At 40.6% G+C, this 23,132-nt stretch overlaps 1 protein-coding gene across 1 annotated transcript; it reads right to left on the bottom strand.

Annotated features, from left to right (window-relative positions):
* Positions 1-27: 27 nt before the first annotated feature.
* LOC308410525 (protein O-GlcNAcase) lies at positions 28-21,488 on the bottom strand. Its single transcript, XM_080903910.1, has 17 exons — positions 21,320-21,488; positions 18,365-18,416; positions 14,254-14,351; positions 13,649-13,779; positions 13,397-13,568; positions 13,178-13,276; positions 11,692-11,961; positions 10,722-10,808; positions 10,001-10,476; positions 9,719-9,893; positions 7,403-7,459; positions 6,994-7,079; positions 6,750-6,854; positions 6,415-6,506; positions 6,124-6,313; positions 4,278-4,437; positions 28-3,873 (listed from the first exon to the last, which is right to left on the bottom strand). The coding sequence occupies exons 1-17, from the start codon at positions 21,357-21,359 to the stop codon at positions 3,737-3,739; spliced, it is 2,427 nt and encodes an 808-aa protein (XP_080760036.1). The 5' UTR covers positions 21,360-21,488; the 3' UTR covers positions 28-3,736.
* Positions 21,489-23,132: the final 1,644 nt, after the last annotated feature.

Genomic DNA, 23,132 nt, shown 5'->3' with positions numbered 1-23,132 from the left:
AACAAGTCAATAAAATCATGTTTTTTGGGGGGGGTTTTTTAAATGACAGTCTTACTGTTATTGTCAATAAAAACACAGACTGAATTCTAGTTTGTTTTTTGTTTTTTTTGGTAGGTTTTTTTTTTTCCAACTCGTTCATTACCCTGCATAGACATACAACAGCACTCCACTGGAACTCACTGTAAACACAGACCATACATGTTGCTCAATGCAGGCAGGAAACTGGATAATGAGACGCTGAATTTAACTGTGGTCAGCTGCGTAGGCCTGGAATTTAAAGGCAACTGCTTTTATTATTATTACTTTTATCATTATTATTATTACTATTATTCTTATGACACTTGTTAAAAAATTCTCCCAAATCAAAAACATTGTAGTTCACTACGCTTTCTTTTTGTCACAGTGCTCCATGTTGCCTGTGTAGATTGTTCACGTACATATATTTCCCATCATCACCCTAAACACGCACGCCTACATTCACACACGCACTTTTAAATTAGAAAAAAATAATAATAACACTGAATTTCCATAAAGGTGAAACAACAGCGTTCTGCAACAAACAATGTGACATCTTCTCTAAAGATTTCCTCTACATCATGCATATTTTGCTGCCTTTTTTTTACTCTTCTACACAATTATCAGATCTGGGACTACATGAAGTACTTAACAGACAATGCTGATGAAGCTGGTAAGAAGAAGAAACTTACAAAAGTGCCTTTCAGTCTGTGATTGATCGAGCATAATAGTTAAAAAAAAGTAGAAATATAAATACCTGCACAAACAGTAGTTGCGTCTTCTTAAGCTGCATTACAAAAAAAGAACATTCATAGTTCTACATACTTTAAGTTGAAGATTTGATTGTGAGTGTCATTGTGCTTGTTTAGAATGAGTGTGTGTGTTTGTGTTTGTATGTGCACACGGGCGCAAGTGTGTGTGTGTGTGTGTGTGTTAATCGCAAAGCTGGAAATCACCAACTGTACTTGGAACATTATACATGACGATGCTTCAGGCCCACCACTGCTGACCAATCACAATCTTGTGGTGTCATGAAGTGACACCTTCAGGGCTTCTTGAAAGGCTTTCCAACATCTGGTTAATGTTTTGATAACTCCAACATTTTCTCAAACTGTTTAATTGCATAATTCTAACTTAACTTTAAAAAATGAAGAGGGTGGGCCGCTTAGTCAAACGATGATGATTTATCAATGGCTTTTGGTTTCATGTGCAACATAAACCCCAGAGTCCTGGGTGAAAGTCCTGTGGTTAACACAGTGAAGCACCATAACGTGCCCTTTATCTTTCTCCTTTTTCTGGCTCTCTGCGCTTTTGTCTGACTTCCTAACTGCCTTTTCATAAATCTTTAAGCTATGACATCACAACAACATGATTGGCCAGTTGCAGTAACAGTCCTGGAAAAGCAATAATTGTATTTTACTAATAGTCATAGAAAGTTGTAGAAACAACATCTATGTAATGATGAGACAGACCTGTGTTCACTGCTGTTTAGAATAGAGGCAGAACCACAAAGTTGTCTTGGTTTGTATTTTTTTGGCACTCACTCACACATGCATACATCTCATACAAAATACACACGTGTACCACCACCTAGGCCAGTGTGTAGCAGTTTTTACACACTGACAATGTCTGTAAGATCTGACAGCTGTATAAATTTTGTCAAATGAGGGAGCGGTATCAGTTATATCTAACTCAAATATGTGTAAACTTTAGATTGTGTATGTGTCTGAGTGTGTGTTACTGTGTTTCTCATGAATTTTAGCACGCATGCGTTTGCATTTTCTTGTTTTGTTCCTACGTCATAACAGCTACAATGGCTGTCCACAAAAAATCATGTATGTTCAAGCATGCCAGTACAATGGTATTTGTTTGTGTCCCTATTCTCTGAACAGCCACACAGTTTTTTGTTCTTCATGCACGTAAACATTCATCTAATCTAAGCGAGTGTAAACAGTGATGCCAGCCTAGTTCTGATTTGATGTTAGCATACTTTTTAAACCAGCAGGACAGGCACTGGAAAACATCCTAAATTTAAACAGGAAAAAGAAAACGACCATTTATAAACAAAGCGAAGAGAGGAGGACGCTAGGTTAGCCACAGAAGCTTTTCCCTGGGCAGGTTTTGTAAAGGATTATTTCATCTTGACTTAGAAGTAGTTTGAAGATTGACAACACGCTCCGTGAGTGGTTAATATGAAGCTACGGCTAGTTTAGCACGCTGGAAGCAGGGAGACAGGCACGTCTACCTCAGTCCAAAGCTGACAACATCTGCCTACCAGCACCAAGCTCGGTCATTACATTAAATATCACCTCAGTCGGGACCACTTTGTACAAAAGAACACAGTTATTTCCATCTGCAGTAACTTCTGTTGGGCAGCATGGCTTGTTTCTGGGACTTTCTTGCCTTTTTCGGGTGTACACATGGAAAATTTAAGGCAGGAAAAGCATCACCAAGACCACAGATATGGTACTAATTATGCCAGACACAAGCTGAAAGGAGGAGCTAGGGTGGAGGTAGTGTGCAAAGTGTTTTGTATGCACAGCAACTCTGGGCAAGCTATAGAAGCTTAAATAGGATCCTCTGTAGCTAATTACATGTGTAGAAGAGTCTGGCAATGAAATCAGCACTCAGTCGGGACCACTTTGTACAAAACCACTTTGTACAAAAGAACACAGTTATTTCCATCTGCAGTAACTTCTGTTGGGCAGCATGGCTTGTTTCTGGGACTTTCTTGCCTTTTTCGGGTGTACACATGGAAAATTTAAGGCAGGAAAAGCATCACCAAGACCACAGATATGGTACTAATTATGCCAGACACAAGCTGAAAGGAGGAGCTAGGGTGGAGGTAGTGTGCAAAGTGTTTTGTATGCACAGCAACTCTGGGCAAGCTATAGAAGCTTAAATAGGATCCTCTGTAGCTAATTACATGTGTAGAAGAGTCTGGCAATGAAATCAGCACTCCTAAGCCCAAGACTCCCAAAACATTACTATGGCTATATTTAAGAAATAATTGGACGCGTTAGTCTTTGGACAGAGAGCAGGTAGAGTACAAAGAGGTTTCTTTTTTTGTCAACAATGCATGGCTGCAATTTCAGAAAATTAACCTGATGAAAGCGGTGCAAATAAATCAAACTAGTAGTGTTGTCAGCTTAAAACTCCGCAAAAATAAGCAAATAAGAAAAAGTACTAAAAAACTCAATAACACTGATTATTCCAGCTTTAAAAAAAATGTGCATACATGTATGATGAAAAGACCTACGGCCCACAGAGCTGCTTGGATCGAGCACTCCGCTACAATCTCAAACTCTTCTGTTGCTCACTTTCTTTGAGAAATCTTCTAATCCTCAGTCGTGGACGGAATCTGAGAGAGATTAGCACAGCCCTGCTGAAGGTTTAAACTCTAAGCTTATTTTATATTTTGTAAATCCCTCCAAAAGCTCTGGGTTGATCCCCATTACTGCCACACAGACTCAAAGGAATCCAGAATTGTCACTCAAAATAAGGTTTCTTCTCTTGATGGAGAAAAATATGGACCTCACTTCTTGGCAAAGCACAGTTGTTTATGTCTGTGCCGTGCACACTGCATTTCTAACACCTCTCTGTGCATAAGTGCCTGTGTATCTACCACATCAGTGCAAATGTCTTTGTTGTTTGTCGTGGTGTGTGTGTGTTTGTGTGCCTGTGTGTGTGAGATCATGTGAGTGTTTTGTGTGTTCTATGTTCACAGCAGCCGTCCCAGCACCACCCCCTCCCTGCTTCTGGCTTCTCCCCTGAGGATCTCCAGGAAGCCCAGTTTAGTCAAGAACTCCAGCCTCTGACGGTCTGTTGGCTGCACCTCACAGAACACACCCTGAGAACCTAGACACACACACACCGTGCAAAAATGGCAAAGCAAAGAGGCAGTCATTGACAGATCAGTTTTTCTCCAAGAATAAATCATACAAATATACAAGCAACATATAAATAACAGACTTACATAACAAAATCCCTTTACACAGTCTAAAGAAGCAACATAATCAGCAATTACAACTAATAACTCATATTTAATGGTGTGAAAACAACTACAGGTAGCTTTTCCCTTAAACCCTTCTTGCATTATTGGAGTATTCTTCCACCCTCCACATGTCTTTTCTGCTCTTTTCTCATCCTCTAATCCTTTTACTTATCCTTGAGGGTATAAGCGCATACGGATTCATGCTAATATATGCAGCAGAATTTTATTTAACAAAAGACACACTCGCAAACACACACGTGGAGCTTACCATTGGCCTTTAGCGCAGTGAGGAGGGCGGTGAGCAGGGTGCGGCTGATGCTGATGTCCACCAGCTCAGGCAGGGCGTCCAGTCGCAACTGCGAGGGAAAGTGGTAGAGCAGCGAGTCTGGGTACTCGCCCTGATCCTCCTCCATCAGCTGAATCAGGTCCTGCACAAAGGAGAGCAGAGGCACAGATGCACTTTCACATGTTGCAGAAGATTGTTCTTCCTCCAGCTGCCACTAGATGTTACCAATTAGGCACGTTTGGTACCAGACTCGTTTCCAGTTACCCAGCAACCTTAAAACCTTAAAATGAATACAAACACACAGTAAAACACTAATTATCATTACAAATTAGGATTTGCTGACGCTACATTTTAAGTGTACAAGTACTGCCTGGTGGCCCCAGCAGACACTCCTTAATCAGCAGCTTTTATATTTATATGCAAAGACTTCTGGGATGAGTCTAATGTACTTCCTGTCTCAGAAGCTGATGAGCATTTTTCTTGGAACTGAGTTAGCTAACAGCAACTAGATTTCAAGTGAGGTAATGTAATAAGCAGCTATTTGTATAACATACCAGTAATATGTAACTATGTGACACAAAACAGGGGGAAAATAATTAAATGTTCTCTATAAACAGATAAATGCTTATGAATATGTAGCATCGGTCGATGAGGGAGGCCATTTTTGGTAGATTCTTTAACCCATTTGTAACCCACTTGTATTCCTGACCAATCAAATTTGAGCATACTATGGCTGAATGTTAGTAAACAGTCCCTGTGGAGAGAAAAATGCAAGCTCAATCCAAGATTTTGACAATCGTTTTTTCTTTGTTTTCATTTTGCTGCATTTGTAAACACTGACCAGTAGATGGAACTGGAGGCGCTGGCGTGGATATCTACTGGCTACACTGGAAGCCTCTTAAGGTGCCAGCCCTCCCAACTGAGCGGACTAACCGATGGATTCCTAGATCGAACATTCTTGTTCCCTAGCCAGTTTGCATGTGACGAAAGCTTTCAGCTGGTAAACTTTAAATTTGTCTGCACCTGTGGCTGCCTGCTGACGTGTGAATGATCCACAGCATAGCTGTCAGTTTGCTCTGTGATGCACAGAGCGGCTAAATGAATCCTCCACACATGTCAGAGTTTGACTCTGTCTGCTGCTCACCACCATTTATGCTTGGCTCTTTGCCAGAGATCACTGAATAGTGATGATGGGCAAAAACAACATCAGCCGTGTGCGTTACTGTACTTGAGTTCTCAATAACCATTCTGTATTTTAAAGCACTTAAATCCTTACCTTCCCCATATTTGCCATATTTCTGCATTTCTCTTTTTATTAACAATTAGTCACATTCACATGACAGCTGGTAAATCTGAATGCACCGTTCGCAAGTTTACACACTAACCCGCTGATACAGAAAACAGGCCCACTAAAGACAGAAGGAATACTGCAGGTGGCCCTTAGACACATACTAAATTAAATCATTAAATCCGGTCTGTGTGTGTGTGTGTGTGTGTGTGTGTGTGTGTGTGTGTGTGTGTGGGTGTGTGTGTGTGTGTGTGTGTGTGTGTGTGTGTGTGTGTGTGTGTGTGTGTGTGTGTTATTGTCTTTGTCTACCTATGTGTTCCACCTAACTCCCAGCGACTTATTGCCCTGCACAGAGGAATCCAGATGGTGTGACAGCAGGTACTCATAAGTCTTAAGTTAATGTGCGTAATGTAAAACTGGTCTGTCGGGTATGTTTATAGCTTTGTGTACTCTGTGAGCATTTATGTTTCAGCATAGGGTGTCAACCAAAAAGAGAGGTTTAACTGACTTCTTGTGAGAGGGTAAAACCCACGTATTCACCTGGGTGTTTGGATGTGTGCCGTTCATTTTTGGTGGGTATTTGTCCCTCATGGCGGGTATCCAGCTGGCCTGGCACCGCTTGGCAAAGGAGCGAACATCCAAGATGCCTAACACACAGCCGCAAACGCCCAGCTCATCCTCCAAGATGAAGCTGTACTCGGGGCACAAAGCTAGGCATGGTCCAAGACATCTAAGAGAGTGAAATCAAGTGTTATTGATTTGATACAGTATTTGACAAATCGTTGCACATTTCCTGATTGAGTTTCTTTTCTCTCTCACACGCAGACACACCTGTCTCCTATGACATCTGGATGAGCAGCACTAGACTCTGGCCCACCCTGTGTCCTCAGGTGAAGTTGGCGGACCATTCGATACAGCTCCACCTAAGTACACAACCATTAAACCATGTGTCTTCCCACACCAATGTTTAAATGTTGAACTAAAAATCTACGACTTTTAACAATTTAAATTTCCACCTGAAAGTTCCACCTACATGATCTACTGGTTTGCTCCCTGATTGTTTAATGCAACTGTAAAAGCTAACACATGACTTTCCAATTCCCCTTTTGTTTAACCTCTTTGCCAGTTGTGCTATGTCAAGAGTTTCTGTGTGTGGGTGAGACTACCTTGTCTTTGCTGTGGTAGGGCCTGATGTTGTAGAGGCGAGTGGTAGGGAAGAGAGGAGGAGGATGAGTAAAAAGTTCACTGCTGCTCCCTACTGGGAGAAGCATCTGCACACAACATGGGGAAAAAAACATGCACACACATTAGGCAGTTTTAGGGGGCTTGACTTGATAGAGCAGAGTAAAATATTGTCAAGAATTTAAGAAGAGATACATCACGAATGGCATCTGAAATATAACACACTACCTGCACCTCCCCTGACACACCCCCTTTGAACGCCCATGGCTCAGACTCTACTCCCAATTGGTCCGCTCCCGTGGTCTTCCCACACCCTAACACAGAAAAAAACAATCATATGTGACAGGCTACATCACATGTTCAGGGCCAGTGAAATACCAGAAAAGTTACCAGTGCACATGGAGAATGATCGCGCAGCTTGAAAATTTTATGTCGAGCAAAAAACTGTAGAGCTTTACAGCATTACAGCACCACAAGAGACGCTCGCTGAAATAAACTTGTCATAAAAAATTCAGTCCTCCCTATCAGCTGGGCTCCACTGAGCTCGAGCTGAGAAGTAATGACTGAGTTTTGTAGTAATTTATTTCAGGCGCAGATACAAAAAGTTTAAAGACCATCAGAGATCAGGCTTACTCACATTGGAAGCAGTTCCTCCAGGAGCCGAGGGCAGAGCTGTCACTCAACACTCGTCCATCTGAGTGAGTAAATGGGCACGTTAGAGCATAAGAGAAAAATGAGCCACAGACAATGACTGGCAATAATCTACAAAACCGCTGATTCCACCAGTGTCCTCTCTTAACATAAGTACTGAATAGAGTACAGTATATAGTATGTGCTACATTATATAATGCTATAAATAATAGAGCAGAGACTATAGGGCATACTACTAAAATAGTAATCATACAACCGGACAGTAGATAAATTATTATTGGATACACAAAACAATAGTAATCTGTTACATGCAATATTATACAATACTATAGTATACTATTATTGTATTCTACAGCAGAATATTATGTTGAGCTCTTACACTATAGCACTATAATACTACACAGTTTCTCAATATAACATCAGTTCAATAGCATGGTAAACTATATACTGCAGCGTGCTTCTAGTATACTAGGACCAAGTGGTATACTTCTACTATGCTGTTATGCTCTGTTCTGCTACTGTAGGGTAGCACTGTAATATTTATTTATCTAGTATTCTTTAATTAACTTAACCTAATTATCACATCCAGACAAAGCGCTTTGCAAGCAGTTAAGTGGGCACATCTGTACTTTCTCAAGTTCAAGTGAAATACATTGTGTAACAACTGTACCTCACATGTGGCACAATTGCTGTGGGATAGCTGTAACAGCACAGAATTTCAGTGGAAACTTGTTTGAATGTGAGCGACAAATAACTTCCTCCTTTAATACCTTAAAGCAAGAAACAGGAGTGAACATTCTGCCGTTCTACATCTATATCTATCTATAGCTATCTATCCGGTCGTTAAGTCTGACGTCACTAGCCATGTCTGGGCCTAAACTCCGCTGCAGGTCCATATATCAAACGATCACTATGGCATTACTGAGAGTTGAAAAACTGTCTAAAGTCTTTCATCTTTAATAAAATGATAAGCGTTAAGCTCTACCAGGTGTAACAATTGAGTTTAACATCCAGGCATCCATGAAAACGGAATTTATGACATTTAACGGAGTTAGAAGTTAGCAGGAAGTTAGCTCGCTAGCTTCTATCTAAATACAATATAGCATGTCCTGACTGCAGGGTTTTGGAAACAAATTAAAACGTACAGCTCTGTTATCACTTCCAACATAAATGAAAACAGAAAACTAAACTGCAGTGACGTTTGTAGGGTTACTGAAGTTTGGCTAGCTGGTATATAATGATGTGCTACGTGACCGCTAGCGACACAGCTATGTTAGCATAATATAAACAAGCTAACTTTTTTTTCCACTCGATAAAAGTTAACGTGAGTGTTCTCGGTGGTCAGGAACAAATGTAATCGGATGGCAGGATGCTGTAAAAGGACCAAACTTCAGCCAGGAGAACAACTGAGATAATCCATCCACAATACGAGGTTAGTCATTCATATACTGCTGCATGGGCTGGGCTGTAGTTACATCCTAAGGTTTTAAAAACTGAGCTTAAATAAATGATTAGCGGTAATAAAAGCCGAGGGAGGTCAACAGTGATCACTGACTGTTTTAGGAGCTTTTTGAGATTAAATAGAAGAAAATACAAAACATTAAACGTGTTAACAACACAAAAGCCATATTAAACGCAGACTACTTTAGGCCCGGAAGTAGGATTCGTCACGTCATCACTTAAAGACCGGATAGCGATCTATTTATCTGTCTATATATAGATAACTCCCTGTCCACTTCCTTCAGCTAAGCTTGTCTCAGTTCATTAACACAAATATCTGATCAGCTCACAAATTTAAGTTTAAGTGATTTTAAGTGATTTACGTGCCATACCTTGAAGCGCTCCTGTCTGCTTAGAACAGGAAAGTACAGCTACAGTTCAAACTTGGACAAATAAAAGATTGTTAAACTATTGCCTGGTCTGATGAGTTGATTTCTCCTACAATATTCCAATGTTACAGTCAGAATTTGGTGTAAACAAAATGAAAGGAAGGATCCTGCATTATCTGGTAGCCTTAGTGTAAGAGTGTGGGGAAGTTTTTCCTATTTAAATGGCACAGCCTGCCTGAGTATTGTTATTAACCATGTCCATCCATTTATGGCCACAGTGATACGTCTTCTGACAGCTGCTTCCAGCAGGACAACGCACCATTTTGGTGTTTCTTGAATGTGATAATATGAGTTCAATGTAGTTAAATGGCCTCATTCTCATGGCACATTCTCGTACAGCAGGGAAGATCAAACCAGTGCAGAGTCCAGTGCGTCACACTGATAGTATAGCAGTATATTGCTTCTGTCCTTACCAAGCCAGCATATAAATGCCTTTGCCACCAGAGCTGTGTTCCTCAAGTCCCACACATAAGGGTAAAGGTCATAGAGCACAGCCCTGTTGTTCCCACCCACGACACTGCAGTGGAGCTGCGCTATGTCTTCACACAGAGAAAGAAACCTGGAGGCCCGCCCACGCCATTCATCAACCTGAGGACATAATAAAAAAAAAAACATTATGTTGTTTTTTCTCACGTGTAACGTACACAACCAATCCAAGTACCTCAACAAAAACTCCCCTCATAATCCTCACCGACCTTTTGAGGTGCTGCCTTCTTGCTGTTAGTACTGACCAGCTGGCAGTTTGTTTTCAGCCAGGTCAGATCCTGCAGTAGCTTCTGGGCTGATGGGCCGTGCTCGTGAGGGAGATAATGAAGACCAACCAGCAGCCGCACCTGCGACTCACTTAGCAGACCTTTCCCACCGCAGAGCCCACGAACCTGGGCTTTCTGTCCCCGACCTCCAGCTGCAGGTGCTCCAGGCTTAGTTCCTGGAGGTGGCTGGATCGGTTGGCAAGACTGGTATGACTTCCTTTTTTCCCACTCTCGTCCTTCCCTCTCCCCACTGACTTTAGTGGGTGAGGACGGAGGGGAGCTGGAATTCAGGGGGAAGACTGGGAGTTTGGCCACAGTAGAGGTTCCTCTGAAGGTGGAAGGACAGTCAGATCTGTCAGGAGTTTTACAGTGAGATGTTGGGACAGAGGCACGCTGGTCTGTCCTTGTGTTCTGCCGGCCTACAATTATCATGAAAATAAAAAACACGCACAGGTTGTGTGTTTGAGTAACAACACTACACTGCAATAATTCATCAGTGTTTAGATAGATAGATAGATAGATAGATAGATAGATAGATAGATAGATAGATAGATAGATAGATAGATAGATAGATAGATAGATAGATAGATAGATAGATAGATAGATAGATAGATAGATAGATAGATAGATAGATAGATAGATAGATAGATAAGATAGATTTTACCAGCTTGTAAAGGTTGGTTGAGTTCTTCCATCCAGTCTTTCAGTGCAGCAGACAGAGCTCTATCAGGACAGTACTCACACTCCTCATCTGGGGGACACACAGCAATGCATTGACAACCAAAAACAGCCACACCTTGCATACTCGTTCTGTAATGGTTATTAGCTATGAGGAAATTATTACAGGTCTGCACAACAAAACCTGCCGTAACAATTAAAATTTTTCTCATCTCCTCTTCTGAAAGCCTCTTTTGTCCTCCAGCCTACCGCTCAGTTCTTCCTCCGCAGAGGGACCGGGCTCTCTCCTCATTTCCTCCTCCATCACACCGTGCAATTATTCCTCAATCATCACCTCTCCCCCACCCAGTCTTCAGAACATCACACGCTACACTGCTTCTCTGTTTCGACAATTATCCATCCAATTCCCTGCCCCTCCCCCCGCGACAAACAAAAAAAAACTGTGTGCCTGTGCTCTAATGCATTTTACTGTCATGGTAAATGAGATGCAATGAATATGAACAACATATCAAATTCATGTGATGCTGAGCCCCACTTTTGCAGATGCGTGACAGGAATTCTTACATTACACTTCGAACATAACTTATTATACACCGTGTGAGAAAGACTAATGAAATGACTTAAAGTCACAATGTTTTAACAGCTTTTACAATAAAGGCAGATTGAGGCTGGTGAAACTGTGTAGGCTGAAAGCTTAACAAGTGACTTTAGAACAACAGATGGAGCTTTAACTTTGCTTATTTGGTAGGTAATATCAGACACAATGGCTGTCTGGTGGTCAAAATGATGCTAGTTGCCAAGCAACACGGGCTTATTAAACATTTCTCCTGAAGCGATGGGACTAACTGTACATGGATGTGGTCTGGCAGAGACAATATTAGTTTATTAACTCAGGACATCTCCTGTCTCATCATACTCCCTCACTCCATCTGCCTTCCCTCAGTTGGATCCCTCACCTTTCGTATCCTCTTTCCCAGCTCTGTGCCAGCTTCCCAGCGTGTGCAGTGGGATGTAGTTGGCTTCAAACTCACAGTTGGGGTTAAGCAGCAGGCCCCTGAGATGGTTCTTAAGCTGAGGCTCTCGACCCTTAAAGGGCCCCAAAAACAGGCGTCTGGAGTCATAGTCATTTGCGTGCAGATTGTCCCAGATAAGTGGGGGGCGTTGGAGGACTGACTCCACCTCAGCCAGGGATTCCAGTGAGAGTTTCCTGGAAATGACCTTACTGCCTGTGGAAAGAGAAAGCCCAGTGCTCAAAAATCTGTTAACCATTTTCCACTTAAGAGGTTTACGTTAGGACAGCTAAATAAATAAACCTACAGTCAGATAACAATGTTACTGTGAAATACTGGAGTTACAAGGTGCTTACAGTACGTTTTAATGACACGCACCTAAAATATTTCTAAAAGCTTTGATGCATATTTGGCATGCAGAGCAATGTCCCTGTTCTGGTCCTCCTGGAGGGACTGGTTGTTTCTCATTCAAACTAGAAGGGCTGCTGGCTCTGCTCCAAATCACATTAAACCATTGGAATACAAACTTGTGTCTGTTCCAGTTAACGTTATGGGCTTTGTAATGAGCTACAGATTCTATTATGAATCTTAAACTTTTCGGTGCTTTTGTGTTTTTGAAGGTTTTTCTCTGTGTTCCTTCTGTTCCTTCTGCTTCAGCCCCTCTTTTTTGGTGAGGTCTGAGTTCATTCTGTCTCTCTTTCGATTTACTCCCTCCTTCACTTTGAAGGTTAGTTTCTCATGTGAGTTTTTGCATTTTTTCTTTCCCGTTTTTCTTCTCCCACCTTCCTAAATGCATGACTTCACCTGCAGGTTACAGGCCTTCCCTCTCTAGTGTCAATCTATCAGGCTCTTGCTGCAACTCCCTTGTGTTTCTAATCACTTATGTTTTGAGCCTTTCATCTGAGTTTGGTTTCTTTGTGCCCTATTTGGTCTTTTGATTTTCATTTTTGAACTACAGTACGGACTTCCTGCCCCATATTTCCAGCACCGCCTGTTTAGAAGGATTTTGTAGTAGTAAATTGTGACAGTTTTCAGCAGAATCAAGTCCAATAACAGATAAGCAATTAAGGAAACGCACAGAAAAAAAACAGGTACACCACATGCATATACTGTCCATATAAAACAATGTCAGAGCACCATATAAGTTAGCTAACCAGCGAATTCTATTCTTTTAAATTGGACAAGTGCCATTGCCAACATGACCTAAGGCCTATAGACCTGCTGCAGGTCTCACTAGTGAAACAAAAGTCACTGTTCTGAGCAATGAAGATTATATCTGCAATATGCAAGTGGCACAGATTGAGTAAAACTTGTCATGGCTGAACACAGACAGTGCTTCAAGTACTATAAATATAAAATAATATGAAATCAGCACTAAAATTGTAGTTCACAGGGTCACAATAAAAAAATATATAACAAATATACATCTTACCTGTCCATATTACTGTTATGTTAGGCAGCAGGTCCTCTCCCACAGTTTGCAGGTAGGGAGACTTGGATACACTGGGAGAACAGAGAGAACCACAGTACTCTACACAGAGAGGGAGAAAAGCAGTGATATTTAATGAAGAGGCAAATATAAAAAGTGCTCATGTTACATTTTTTTGTATAATTTTCAGTCCTGTAACAAGTCCTCAATCTACAAGCCTACCTGTAGGGCAGAACAGGAAGACAGGCGGTTCCCCCAGGAACCGATAAATCTCATTAGTTACTGTGACCTGAGCGTGGGCAAATGAAGTGAAGGCCTCGCTGTCGGCTTGACACATGGAGTGATCAATGTCATCGAACAGAATGGCAAATGCCTGGCAACCCAGGTCTGATACCTGGACAGAGTGATGAGGTTGAGTTTAAAGAGTACAGAAATCAATGAAACTTCTGTAGTAGATGACCTTGTGTAGCCTACCTGTCTTAGCTTGCGTTTAAGTAGAGTCAAGTCACAGGAAGAAGAGAAGACTATGTCCTGACCAGGAGACAGCGCATAAACAAACCTGAGGCCTCTTGACTGGGCCTCTACAATGAGAGTACGCAGCTGACCTGAGAGGATGAGAAAAGTGGAAAAATACTAAACATGAATTTTAAAACAGGCCAAAAATGTTTTTAAACACTGATTAAAGATGTCTGAATATTTTGTTTTCACTTTTTTTATATGACAAGATTACATACTAAATCCTGAGCTGCGTTATAATGTGTACTGACATTTCCCTTCCCCTCTTTTTATGTATCTTTGTGGAAATCAGCTTGACTCTCGCAGTAAAAGGTGCAATAAAAAATATAATGGACATCATAAAAACTGTAGACGCTTTATGATCACAATGAAACATACATTTAATGCCAAAAGGGAAATTTCAGAATGTGTCAGAGACGTTCTGCTATACTAGTGTACAATGAATCAATAGTCTGATTGTGCGCTTGTGGTTCCCCTTTAAATAGATTAAATTGGTTTTACAGCTTTCAGGAAACCATGGATGCCCACATGAGTGAAAATTTGCTATGGTTAGAGGTCCTTACCCTCCTCTTCAGGAGAATAGACTTCTCTCCACAACAGTCTATGTTTCAGGTCATCTTTCGGACCGTACAGGTAGGTGTTCAACCCCCAGTGCTGCATCCTGATGGAGAAAGACATGACCAGATGGGTCACATGTTGTCACAATGCTCACACTCAGAGTTTTTATTTATTAACCTTTATTTAACCAGGAAGATCCCATTGAGATTAAAAACCTCTTTTTCAAGGGAGACCTGGCCAAGATAGGCAGCAGCAGATGTCTCACAGTTACAGAAATTACTCAAACACAGGCAGCAACAACACACATGCAATAATAAGTGAAAGAATACAAATAAAATAAAAAATAAAATTCAAATAAAAATAAAAAAGTCAGTTAAAATGACAATCAATCTAATTGAAACAGTTACATGTTATGGACTTGGCCTCAAGGATTCGTAGTTTAGATTTAAAAGCACTTAATGAAATGAATTCAGTCATTTTCCATTCCTTCTGCAGTTTGTTCCAGGCCAAGGGTGCTAAATGGACAAAAGCTCTTTTACCAAGTTCAGAGCCAGGAAACAAAAAAGCTGCTGAAAAATCACAGCTGCTGTGACTCACCACAGGATGGTAATGTAATGTACTTGCATTTATGTAGTGTTTTCCCACTCAAGTCACATTTTTAACCACACACTTATATAGACTCAAAGCACTTTATGGTCAGTGTAGAATAATCAGTTAATCTAACATGCATGTGTCTGGACTACAGGAGGAAACTGGAATACTCAAAGGAAACCTGCATAGTTATTCAATTGGTTGAATAGCTTTTAGTTTCAGGAAGCCATGGAGTGAAAAAAAGCTTAACAAATTAAAAGATGGCTCGAGTGACAAGTAGAGTAAATTCCAAAAAGGCCAGAATTGGGACTCATATCAGGAACCTTCTTGCTGTGAGTTGCCAATTCTAACCAGTGCAGCATCATGCAGCCTGGTGGGCTGCAGTAGTTGAATTTTTGGTTGTTTTTTTAATAATAATACTCCTTAGAGTTAAGTTACAGTTACTCTCCCATATACCACATTTGTATTTGGGAGTAGCTCACACTTAGGTATGAATTAGAGTCACTGCTTTCTGGTGCAGTTCATGAATCCATACTTCTAAATGGCTGAATATGGATTAAACCACCATAAATATTTTGTATATTTAACTGTTAGTCACTTGACTCATCTTATATATTTTGAAGCTAGAGGTTGAGCTCAGGCAGAAGTTTCAGGGGTGAGGCAGGACTTGGGTTTCTGTGCATGATTTTAGGTATTGCATACAATTTAAACAATTCAAGAAAAGTAGCAGCAATCTAGTAATTTGTGACTTGAATGTTTGCACTGGGCACAGAAAAGACAACCTCAAACAAAAACATCCTAGCAAAGTTTATGACAAGTTACCGGATAAATGGTTCAGAATATATCAATGGCCCAAACTAATAATAGTGAAATAATCTGAATCAAGGCCCCAGCAAAGACATGCTAGAGGACAAAGAAAGAAGTGACGGTATCGTGTAGAAAAAAGAAAAGGAAGCAGGGGGACAATGACAAAACAATGAGGCAAGAACAGACCAATGTGGAATTTGTAGCTATCTTCACAAATTGTGCAGATTACCGTAGGCAGGTGTGTCTGCCAGCAGAAAAGAATGGATGACGTCATTAGGAAATCACACTCTGCAAAATCAGCTGCTTTGGTGTATTTCTGCATTATTTCTTCACTTCAACATATCGTGCTGGACTTGCTCTGTGTAAGCGTACATATCATTCAACATCCAACCCATGGAGCGAGACAGAGTGATAGAGACAGAATTGGCGCTAAGAGCGAAGACAGGAGGGGAAAAAAACAAACAAAAAAAGTGGATCTGGCTGCAAGAAAATAGATCCACAATATCGATCGAGAGTCTCCAAGGCTGTCTCAGTTACAGGAAATGACCTCCTGAATTATAAATAGAGCATAGTACTAAGAGGGAAACAATACCAACATCATTCATACACGCACAAATATACAAACATGAACACTGCTTTGTCTCTGTACATGGACCGGCTCTTGTCTTTCTTGTCATTTTGTAGGTTTGCTGTGCTCTCGATCTCTCTCTCTCTCTGCTTCACTTCCTGCACAGATGGTAAGTCGCCTCCACAAAGCTGCATCCTACCTCCCTCAAACACACAGTCACACACACACAATTACATACTGTACACGCATCCACGGCCAATCTTACGCAACATTCAGCGTATGATTTTTGCCTGCACCCCACACTGGAGTCTAAAAAAGCTTGTCTATAAATAAACCTGGAGCCCACACACTCAGCTGCAGCTACGCAGAAGTTTTGGAAAATAAATTAATTCTCTTTATAAAGCATCCACTGCCTCGTTACCCAGTTTTCTGCATCCTCCCAATGCAGTGCAAGTTTATAGATAGATTTGAGCAACTTACAAAACTGCTGATCATGTCTTTTCTTTCTTTTTCACAATCCAAAACCTTCTAAATCACAATAACAAGCACAAACAACGAGCCTTAAAAAAACTGGAAATATATCATGCGCATATATCATTCAATGGCAGTGGAAAGAAGAGAAGCAGGGGGACCTACCCTCTCTGGGGATGCAGACGGCGGTGACTATTGGCTGCTGAGCAACACAACTGTGTCACAGCTCCCAACAGGGATTTATGCTGCTCCGCTTGTACTTAACATCAAGATTTAATCAGTCTTATGAGGTGGGCAAATGTGAACATACATAAAAAGGGATTGCCTCATTGTTAATTAGTGCAGTCGTTTGTATTTAACTCGCTGTTGTTGCTTTATTGTTGTGTTCCTGATGGCTACTTCCTGAATGGACAAGAAAATGCCGCTTTGAATGTGTGCTGAAAAATAGTCTATTAGTATTCTGCCTCTGCTGTCATGAAAATCACTGGGAGGTGATTCATGCTGAAAGAGCTTGTCTCTCTTTGTGAGCTGATCAAACTGTTAATGAAAAGTGCTGTGGCCCACTCAATAAGGAGCTATTTTTGCCTTCGTTTAGTCAAGATTTGAACCCCAACAGTGTTGCCTTTAAATTAGATTCCTGCCTCTGATAGCAGCCTTACTCTTAAGAACATTTGATTACCCAGAACGTTGATTTTATCTGGCTTAAACAGCATTTGTCTTCCGTTTTTAAGTTGTTGTCATGCTGGGACTGCACTGTATCACTCCAACCACCTGAAGAGTGTGATGGTCCTTGAAAGCTTCTTCATTGCAGAGCTTCATGCTCAGCAGATAATAGTTTATGTGCAGACACTTAAAGGGGAGCTAACCTGCTCATTTCAAGCTTGAATTTCTAATTCTTAGACTAAATTTAACCTTTATTTAACTTATGCTGGGCCTTGGTGCAACCCATCAGCTCATCCATTTTCCATTTAGCTCATCTTGTAATAATATCCGTCCCCTCTCTCAGCAAACCTTCTTCTGATTGGCTGCCTCTTTCAAAGAAAAGGTTTGAATAAAAGGTAGGTGGGGCTTCTGTGCTTCTGTGGATTACTAGACATACACTGATGTGTATGACAGGAAATAAAGAGGAGCATAAAAGGTATCCCTTGAATAATGGGGCACTTTAATTATATGATATTATCATTTTAATAACTTGACCTTTGATAAATTTCCCACTGCAGCGTTGGAAATGCATTGCACCAGAGTAAAAACTTCGCAAAATAAGTTTTAACATCAAAGATGGTAAAAGAAGATGTTTTGAACCTCTTTCTTAATCCTTTCACTATAACAAGATGTAGTGTCTGCCTCTCCTTTCCCCTCCTGTCACCCATAGCTGAGCACTGAGGATGAAGCTGTCCTTTGCTATGGAATCATTCTGCCTCAGTAATTTCTCTCTGAAGCTGTGCTTGGCACTGAAATAGAGGTTTGGATCTGGTTTCAGCCTAAAGGCATCAAGTCAGCAGCTCCTGAGCCCACACTGTTTTGGGGAAAAGAAGATCAGCGACACAGAAACATCCCGTCTGACCAGGGTTAGAAGACATATGCATGCTCACCTGTGCTCACAGACTGTGCATACAAAAGAGGGAAAGCAGGGATGCAGAAAAAGCACGAATATCTTGATGAAGTGTTGGGAGACTTACCACTGGAAGAGTACTTTCCTCTGATCCATAGACCAAGGCCTCCCATAAAAACCTGATGAGGAAAAATACAGAACTGAGTGCACGCAGATAACTGAATCACTTGGATGAAAAGATGATTGTGTTAATGCACACTCAAATGAGATCGTCAATGACTTCCTCACTTGCTATCACATGATTCAACAGTAAACATGAAATTTACACTGCAGTCTCACATTTATACACAAAAGGAAAAGGTCTTTGACTATAACCTTTCAGCGCATGCAATTGCAATTTAAAACAATGTGCTTGTTGGTTAACAATATTGTTTGATACACATATATGTATGGCATTTAACTCCTAATTAATGCAGCGTTTATTCACAAATCAGAGAATTACTGGACACTGTTAGCAGCTGCATTTCTGTAAAGTACAGCTACACAAAATGTTTCTTCCCATGCTTATGTGGTCACATGCCTGCTGCGTTTGGCACAGCCATAATTCATTTCCAACTACACTCTCCATCACAGCTTCTATTCTTAGAAATGGGAGCATCTCCAGTGTCCCTCTTCCTCCTTTGTGTTTTGAATAAGTCTGCAATGTGTGTGTATGTGCGAGTGTCTGTGTACAGTAAATGAGTCAGAGTAAAAATTAAATCAGATACACTTACAATTTTGACTGCTTTCTCCTGCTAAATACCTTTGGGGAATTGGTTTTATATTGGTGTGCATGGGTATGGCATGTCTGCATATGTGTCCTGTGTAAAGCTGCCCACCAAGCCAAACCCAATTACTACCTCTGCTGGATGCCACCACAGGGATGAGCATGTACAGGAATAAGTAATGTGTGTGCAGCACCACTTTGGTAGAAATTCATAGAGTTATAAAGCTGAGACGGTGGACAGACCAAAAAGTACACAAACAATGAATCAACTCACATAAAATGAATCTGCAACAATTTTAAATTTTAATCAGTGACCATTTAAAAAAATCCCCTAAGCAAAAACATGAAAGCAGTTCAGCTCCCTGTTTTATATTCCTGTGAACTGTATATTTTTGGAGTTAACTCAAATCACTCATTACAGCCAAGGTGTGCAGAAGCGCATCTCTGAACACACAGCAAACATTCAAGCAGATATGCTACAGCAGCAGAAGACCACACCAGGTGCTACACCTGACAACTGAAACAGGAAACTGAGTCTACAGTTTCCACAGGGTCACCAAATTCCAAAGAAAATTGGAAAAATGTTTCCTGGTCTGATGAGTCTGTTATATTCATCTGGTAGAGTCAGAATTTGGTATAGAAAACATGAGCACATGGATCCACAGTTCAAGCTACTTGTGGGGTGTAATGGAGTGGAGGATATTTTTCTGGCACATTTTGGGCCACCTCTTACCAATTGAGCATCATTTAAATATCACAGATTGTCTGAGAGTTGTTGATGACCATGTCCATCCCTTTATGACCACAGTGTACCCATCTGCTGATGACTGCTTCCAGCAGGATAACACGCCATGTCAAAAAGCTCAAATCATCTCTAACTGGCTTCTTGGAAACAACAATGAGTTCATTGTACTCAAACAGCCTCCACAGCCATCAGATCTCAATCTGCCAACAAATCCACAGCCACCGTACGATTCTGTCATGTCAATATGGACCAAAATCTCTGGGGATTGTTTCCAGCACTTTGTTGAATCCATGCCATGAACAATTAATTCAGTTCAACCCAGTACTAGCAAGACGTAGCTAATAAAGTGACTGGTGAGTGGTGATACTATAAAAGACAAAATAAACTGTTGAAGCGTGATATCAAAGCTACTGCATGAAAAGTGACACAGAAAAAACAAAATAAATTAATGCCGTTTTGCAGGGAATAATTAAAAAGAAACACTTGAGACAACTTTTTATTATAGGTTGTCCATTTCTTTTCAGTAATTACACCCTGATGATTAAAAATAATCACATAAATGTCTGTCAGTACACATTGTTTGTCATTGGCTTCTATGTTGAACACGAACGTTTCCTCTTCACACAATGCTGTAGAAATGATACTTGGTATCATTTAGAAATAGTATCTGCGTTGTCTGCACATGTACTAGAGGAGCATTACCGTGCAGATAATGCATGTAGTCAAGTAGTATCTTCAAAGCAAGCTGCTAACTAGGTTTTTGAAATATTTGTTGTCATGTACCAATGACCCTATAATGTTGAACGTCTGCTTGTCTACCAACAGACTGGGAGTTTCTTCTGGGCAGTCACTTTGCCGTTTGTGAGGACTGCACTCTTATTCTTAATGTGACTGGAACCACTGTGAACTTCACCTTTCACAGCTGTTCTTCTTTCTGGCTCTGGTTCTACTCATTTCATACCATGTCATAATTTGCTGGCTCTGTGTGAGTGTGGTGGTTATGGAATATAATGATGGGACAGGTGTGTCACCATTCCCAATATGTCCTTTTGCAGTATCCTCGTAGCTTGTGTCATTCCAGTTCTTCTCTTCTTTGGTGATTTCTTTCATTGTCCTGTCAACACTACCATCATTATACATATATATATATATATATATATATATATATATATATATATATATATATATATATATATATATATATATATATCATCATCATCATCATCATCTTCTTCTTCTTCTTCTTCTTCTTCTTCTTTTTCTTTTTCATTGTGTTTCCTTAGGTTGGAGCCTAAGGAAACACAATGAAGACTGTATTGAACGTTTTTCATTGCTTGCTTTTTCATCCCCACTTCAAGCCTGACTGATCACCACTAGATCTTTTTAAAAACCCTTTTCATCCCACCAAGGCCCGTTTTCTTAAACACACGCCCCTCACACACGTCTCGAGTAGGTAAAGAAAAATGTTCGGTTGTGGATATAGGTCAAATGGTGGTCTGTTTAAAAGCAGCCCCCCGAGGAAAAAAAATCACATGATCTGACAGGTCGATCTGGAAGTCGAGCGCTCTTACCTTCCACCACCCCACAAAGGAACTGCTTCTTCTCCTCCATTCTGGCCTCCCTCCGCTTCCAGTCGGCCCCTAAGGAGCGAGGGCAGACAAGATGCTCTGCCTATCCTGTCAGCTTAGATCCCGGGGATAGTCTTCATGCCTCTTCTCGATCTGCTTCCACCTCCTCCTCTTTTCCTTTTCTACACAGCGCTGATGCTCCCGTGCTGCGTTCAGGTGCTCAAGCGAACCTCGTACTTTTTTTTACCAGCAAAGTGCCGAGTAATTTCAGAAAAATGTTAACACAACATACAACCCACTAACAATTTAAATGATCCCGTTAAAGAGGTGGGTATAGGTTAAAAAACAAAAAACAAAAAAAAACCACGATATTTTACTGACAATACAAGAGAATGAAGATGATGGAAATCAGCCAGGACAAGTCATTAAATATCTGTTAAATGTAGGTGTGTAAATCCACAAAGAACTGTGAACCTCAGCAGCAGTAGTATCACAGGTCATCTGCTCACAGCCTGTACACTAAGAAAATCTACTGGAGCACTCAATAGAAATAATTGTGAGACGTGATTATGTTTAGAGGCAAAGGTCACCATTTACAATGTAGGCAACGTAAAATAGAGATATATTTTTAATCATTCTTCCTTTTCTGTTCTACTACCCAGTTCAAGCTGAGTGCATTCATTGGAATTAAAATTCAGACTAAGATAAAGTTAGTATTTTCAATCTATTATTTTATTATTACATTAATGTATCAGAAGGTTCAGTTAACTTTGCATAAAAAAGATGGCAGGAATTTTCTTAAAGGAGCTACCTTTACTTTCTTACTTTGAGTTCATTTCGGAACCTGAGTATTTTTTTAACACAAGTACCTGTACTTCTACTTAAGTTCAGAATTTCTGTACTTCTGCTCCCTCTGGATAAATAGGTGTACAAATTTCCCGAAACACTGAAGGCAGCATCTCCCAGCCGTCTCTTCCAGTCTCCGGGCGCACAGGCGCAATGGCCCCTTGATAAGAAAGGGGAATGAGGTGTGTGTGTGTGTGTGTGTGTGTGTGTGTGTGTGTGTGTGTGTGTGTGTGTGTGTGTGTGTGTGTGTGTGTGTGTGTTTGTGTGTGTTTGTGGATAACTTAATGACCAACCTAATAGTCATCCACAGTCATCGTCGCATGTGGTATTTTTCTCATGCACAATACTTCCTGGATTACTGACTTACTAAGCTTGTGGGTGTGGTGGCATATTCGATGTTTAACTGCTCTACAGATACTTGAAAAGTGTGGAAATTGCTGTGAAAACTATCGTGATATTGGTACTGCAGTATGTTTCTAAATTGTTTTGTATGATGCTTATACTGTGAATAAATGGGCTAATATATACATTTGACTTAGAGCACCTCTTGCTGGAAATACATTTAATTACACCAGTGCTGCTCCCATAGTAGGAGTAAGAATAGAGAAGTACTATGGAGTTACTGTATATGCAAAGTTAATGACTTTTTCTCAGTGTTATTATTATTATTCCTTATTTTTATGGCAGGTGCACGTGTACTTACTACTTGGCAGTTTGAACATCTTCATTGCATTCTTTGCTGCTAAATAGATGAAGCATATGCCCCTTTACCAGGTTAATTTTGCATGCATCATAAGGAAATGAATTCCCTGTTTGGCCTGAATGCCTCCTGGCTCATCTTCAAACCCTGCACTGTACCAGTAAGCATAATGTTAACATCTGATTAAAAAAAAAAACTGTCAAGGTATGAATACACTAAGATAACCATAATTTGTCAGGACAGCTACTTTTTATGCTAAAGAATGTTGTT

Source organism: Rhamphochromis sp. 'chilingali' (genome assembly GCF_963969265.1).
Source record: "Rhamphochromis sp. 'chilingali' genome assembly, chromosome: 1".
NCBI lineage: Eukaryota > Metazoa > Chordata > Actinopteri > Cichliformes > Cichlidae > Rhamphochromis > Rhamphochromis sp. 'chilingali'.
This window is presented reverse-complemented; position numbering and strand designations above follow the sequence as displayed.

Excerpts from the sequence above, each read along its gene's own strand:
- LOC308410525 (XM_080903910.1), bottom strand. The coding sequence starts at position 21,359 with ATGGAGGAGAAGAAGCAGTTCCTTTGTGGGGTGGTGGAAG. Across the intron at positions 10,477-10,721 it reads CAACCAACCTTTACAAGCTG|GCCGGCAGAACACAAGGACA; the intron begins GTAAAATCTATC and ends TGATAATTGTAG. Across the intron at positions 6,507-6,749 it reads CCTACCACAGCAAAGACAAG|GTGGAGCTGTATCGAATGGT; the intron begins GTAGTCTCACCC and ends TTGTGTACTTAG.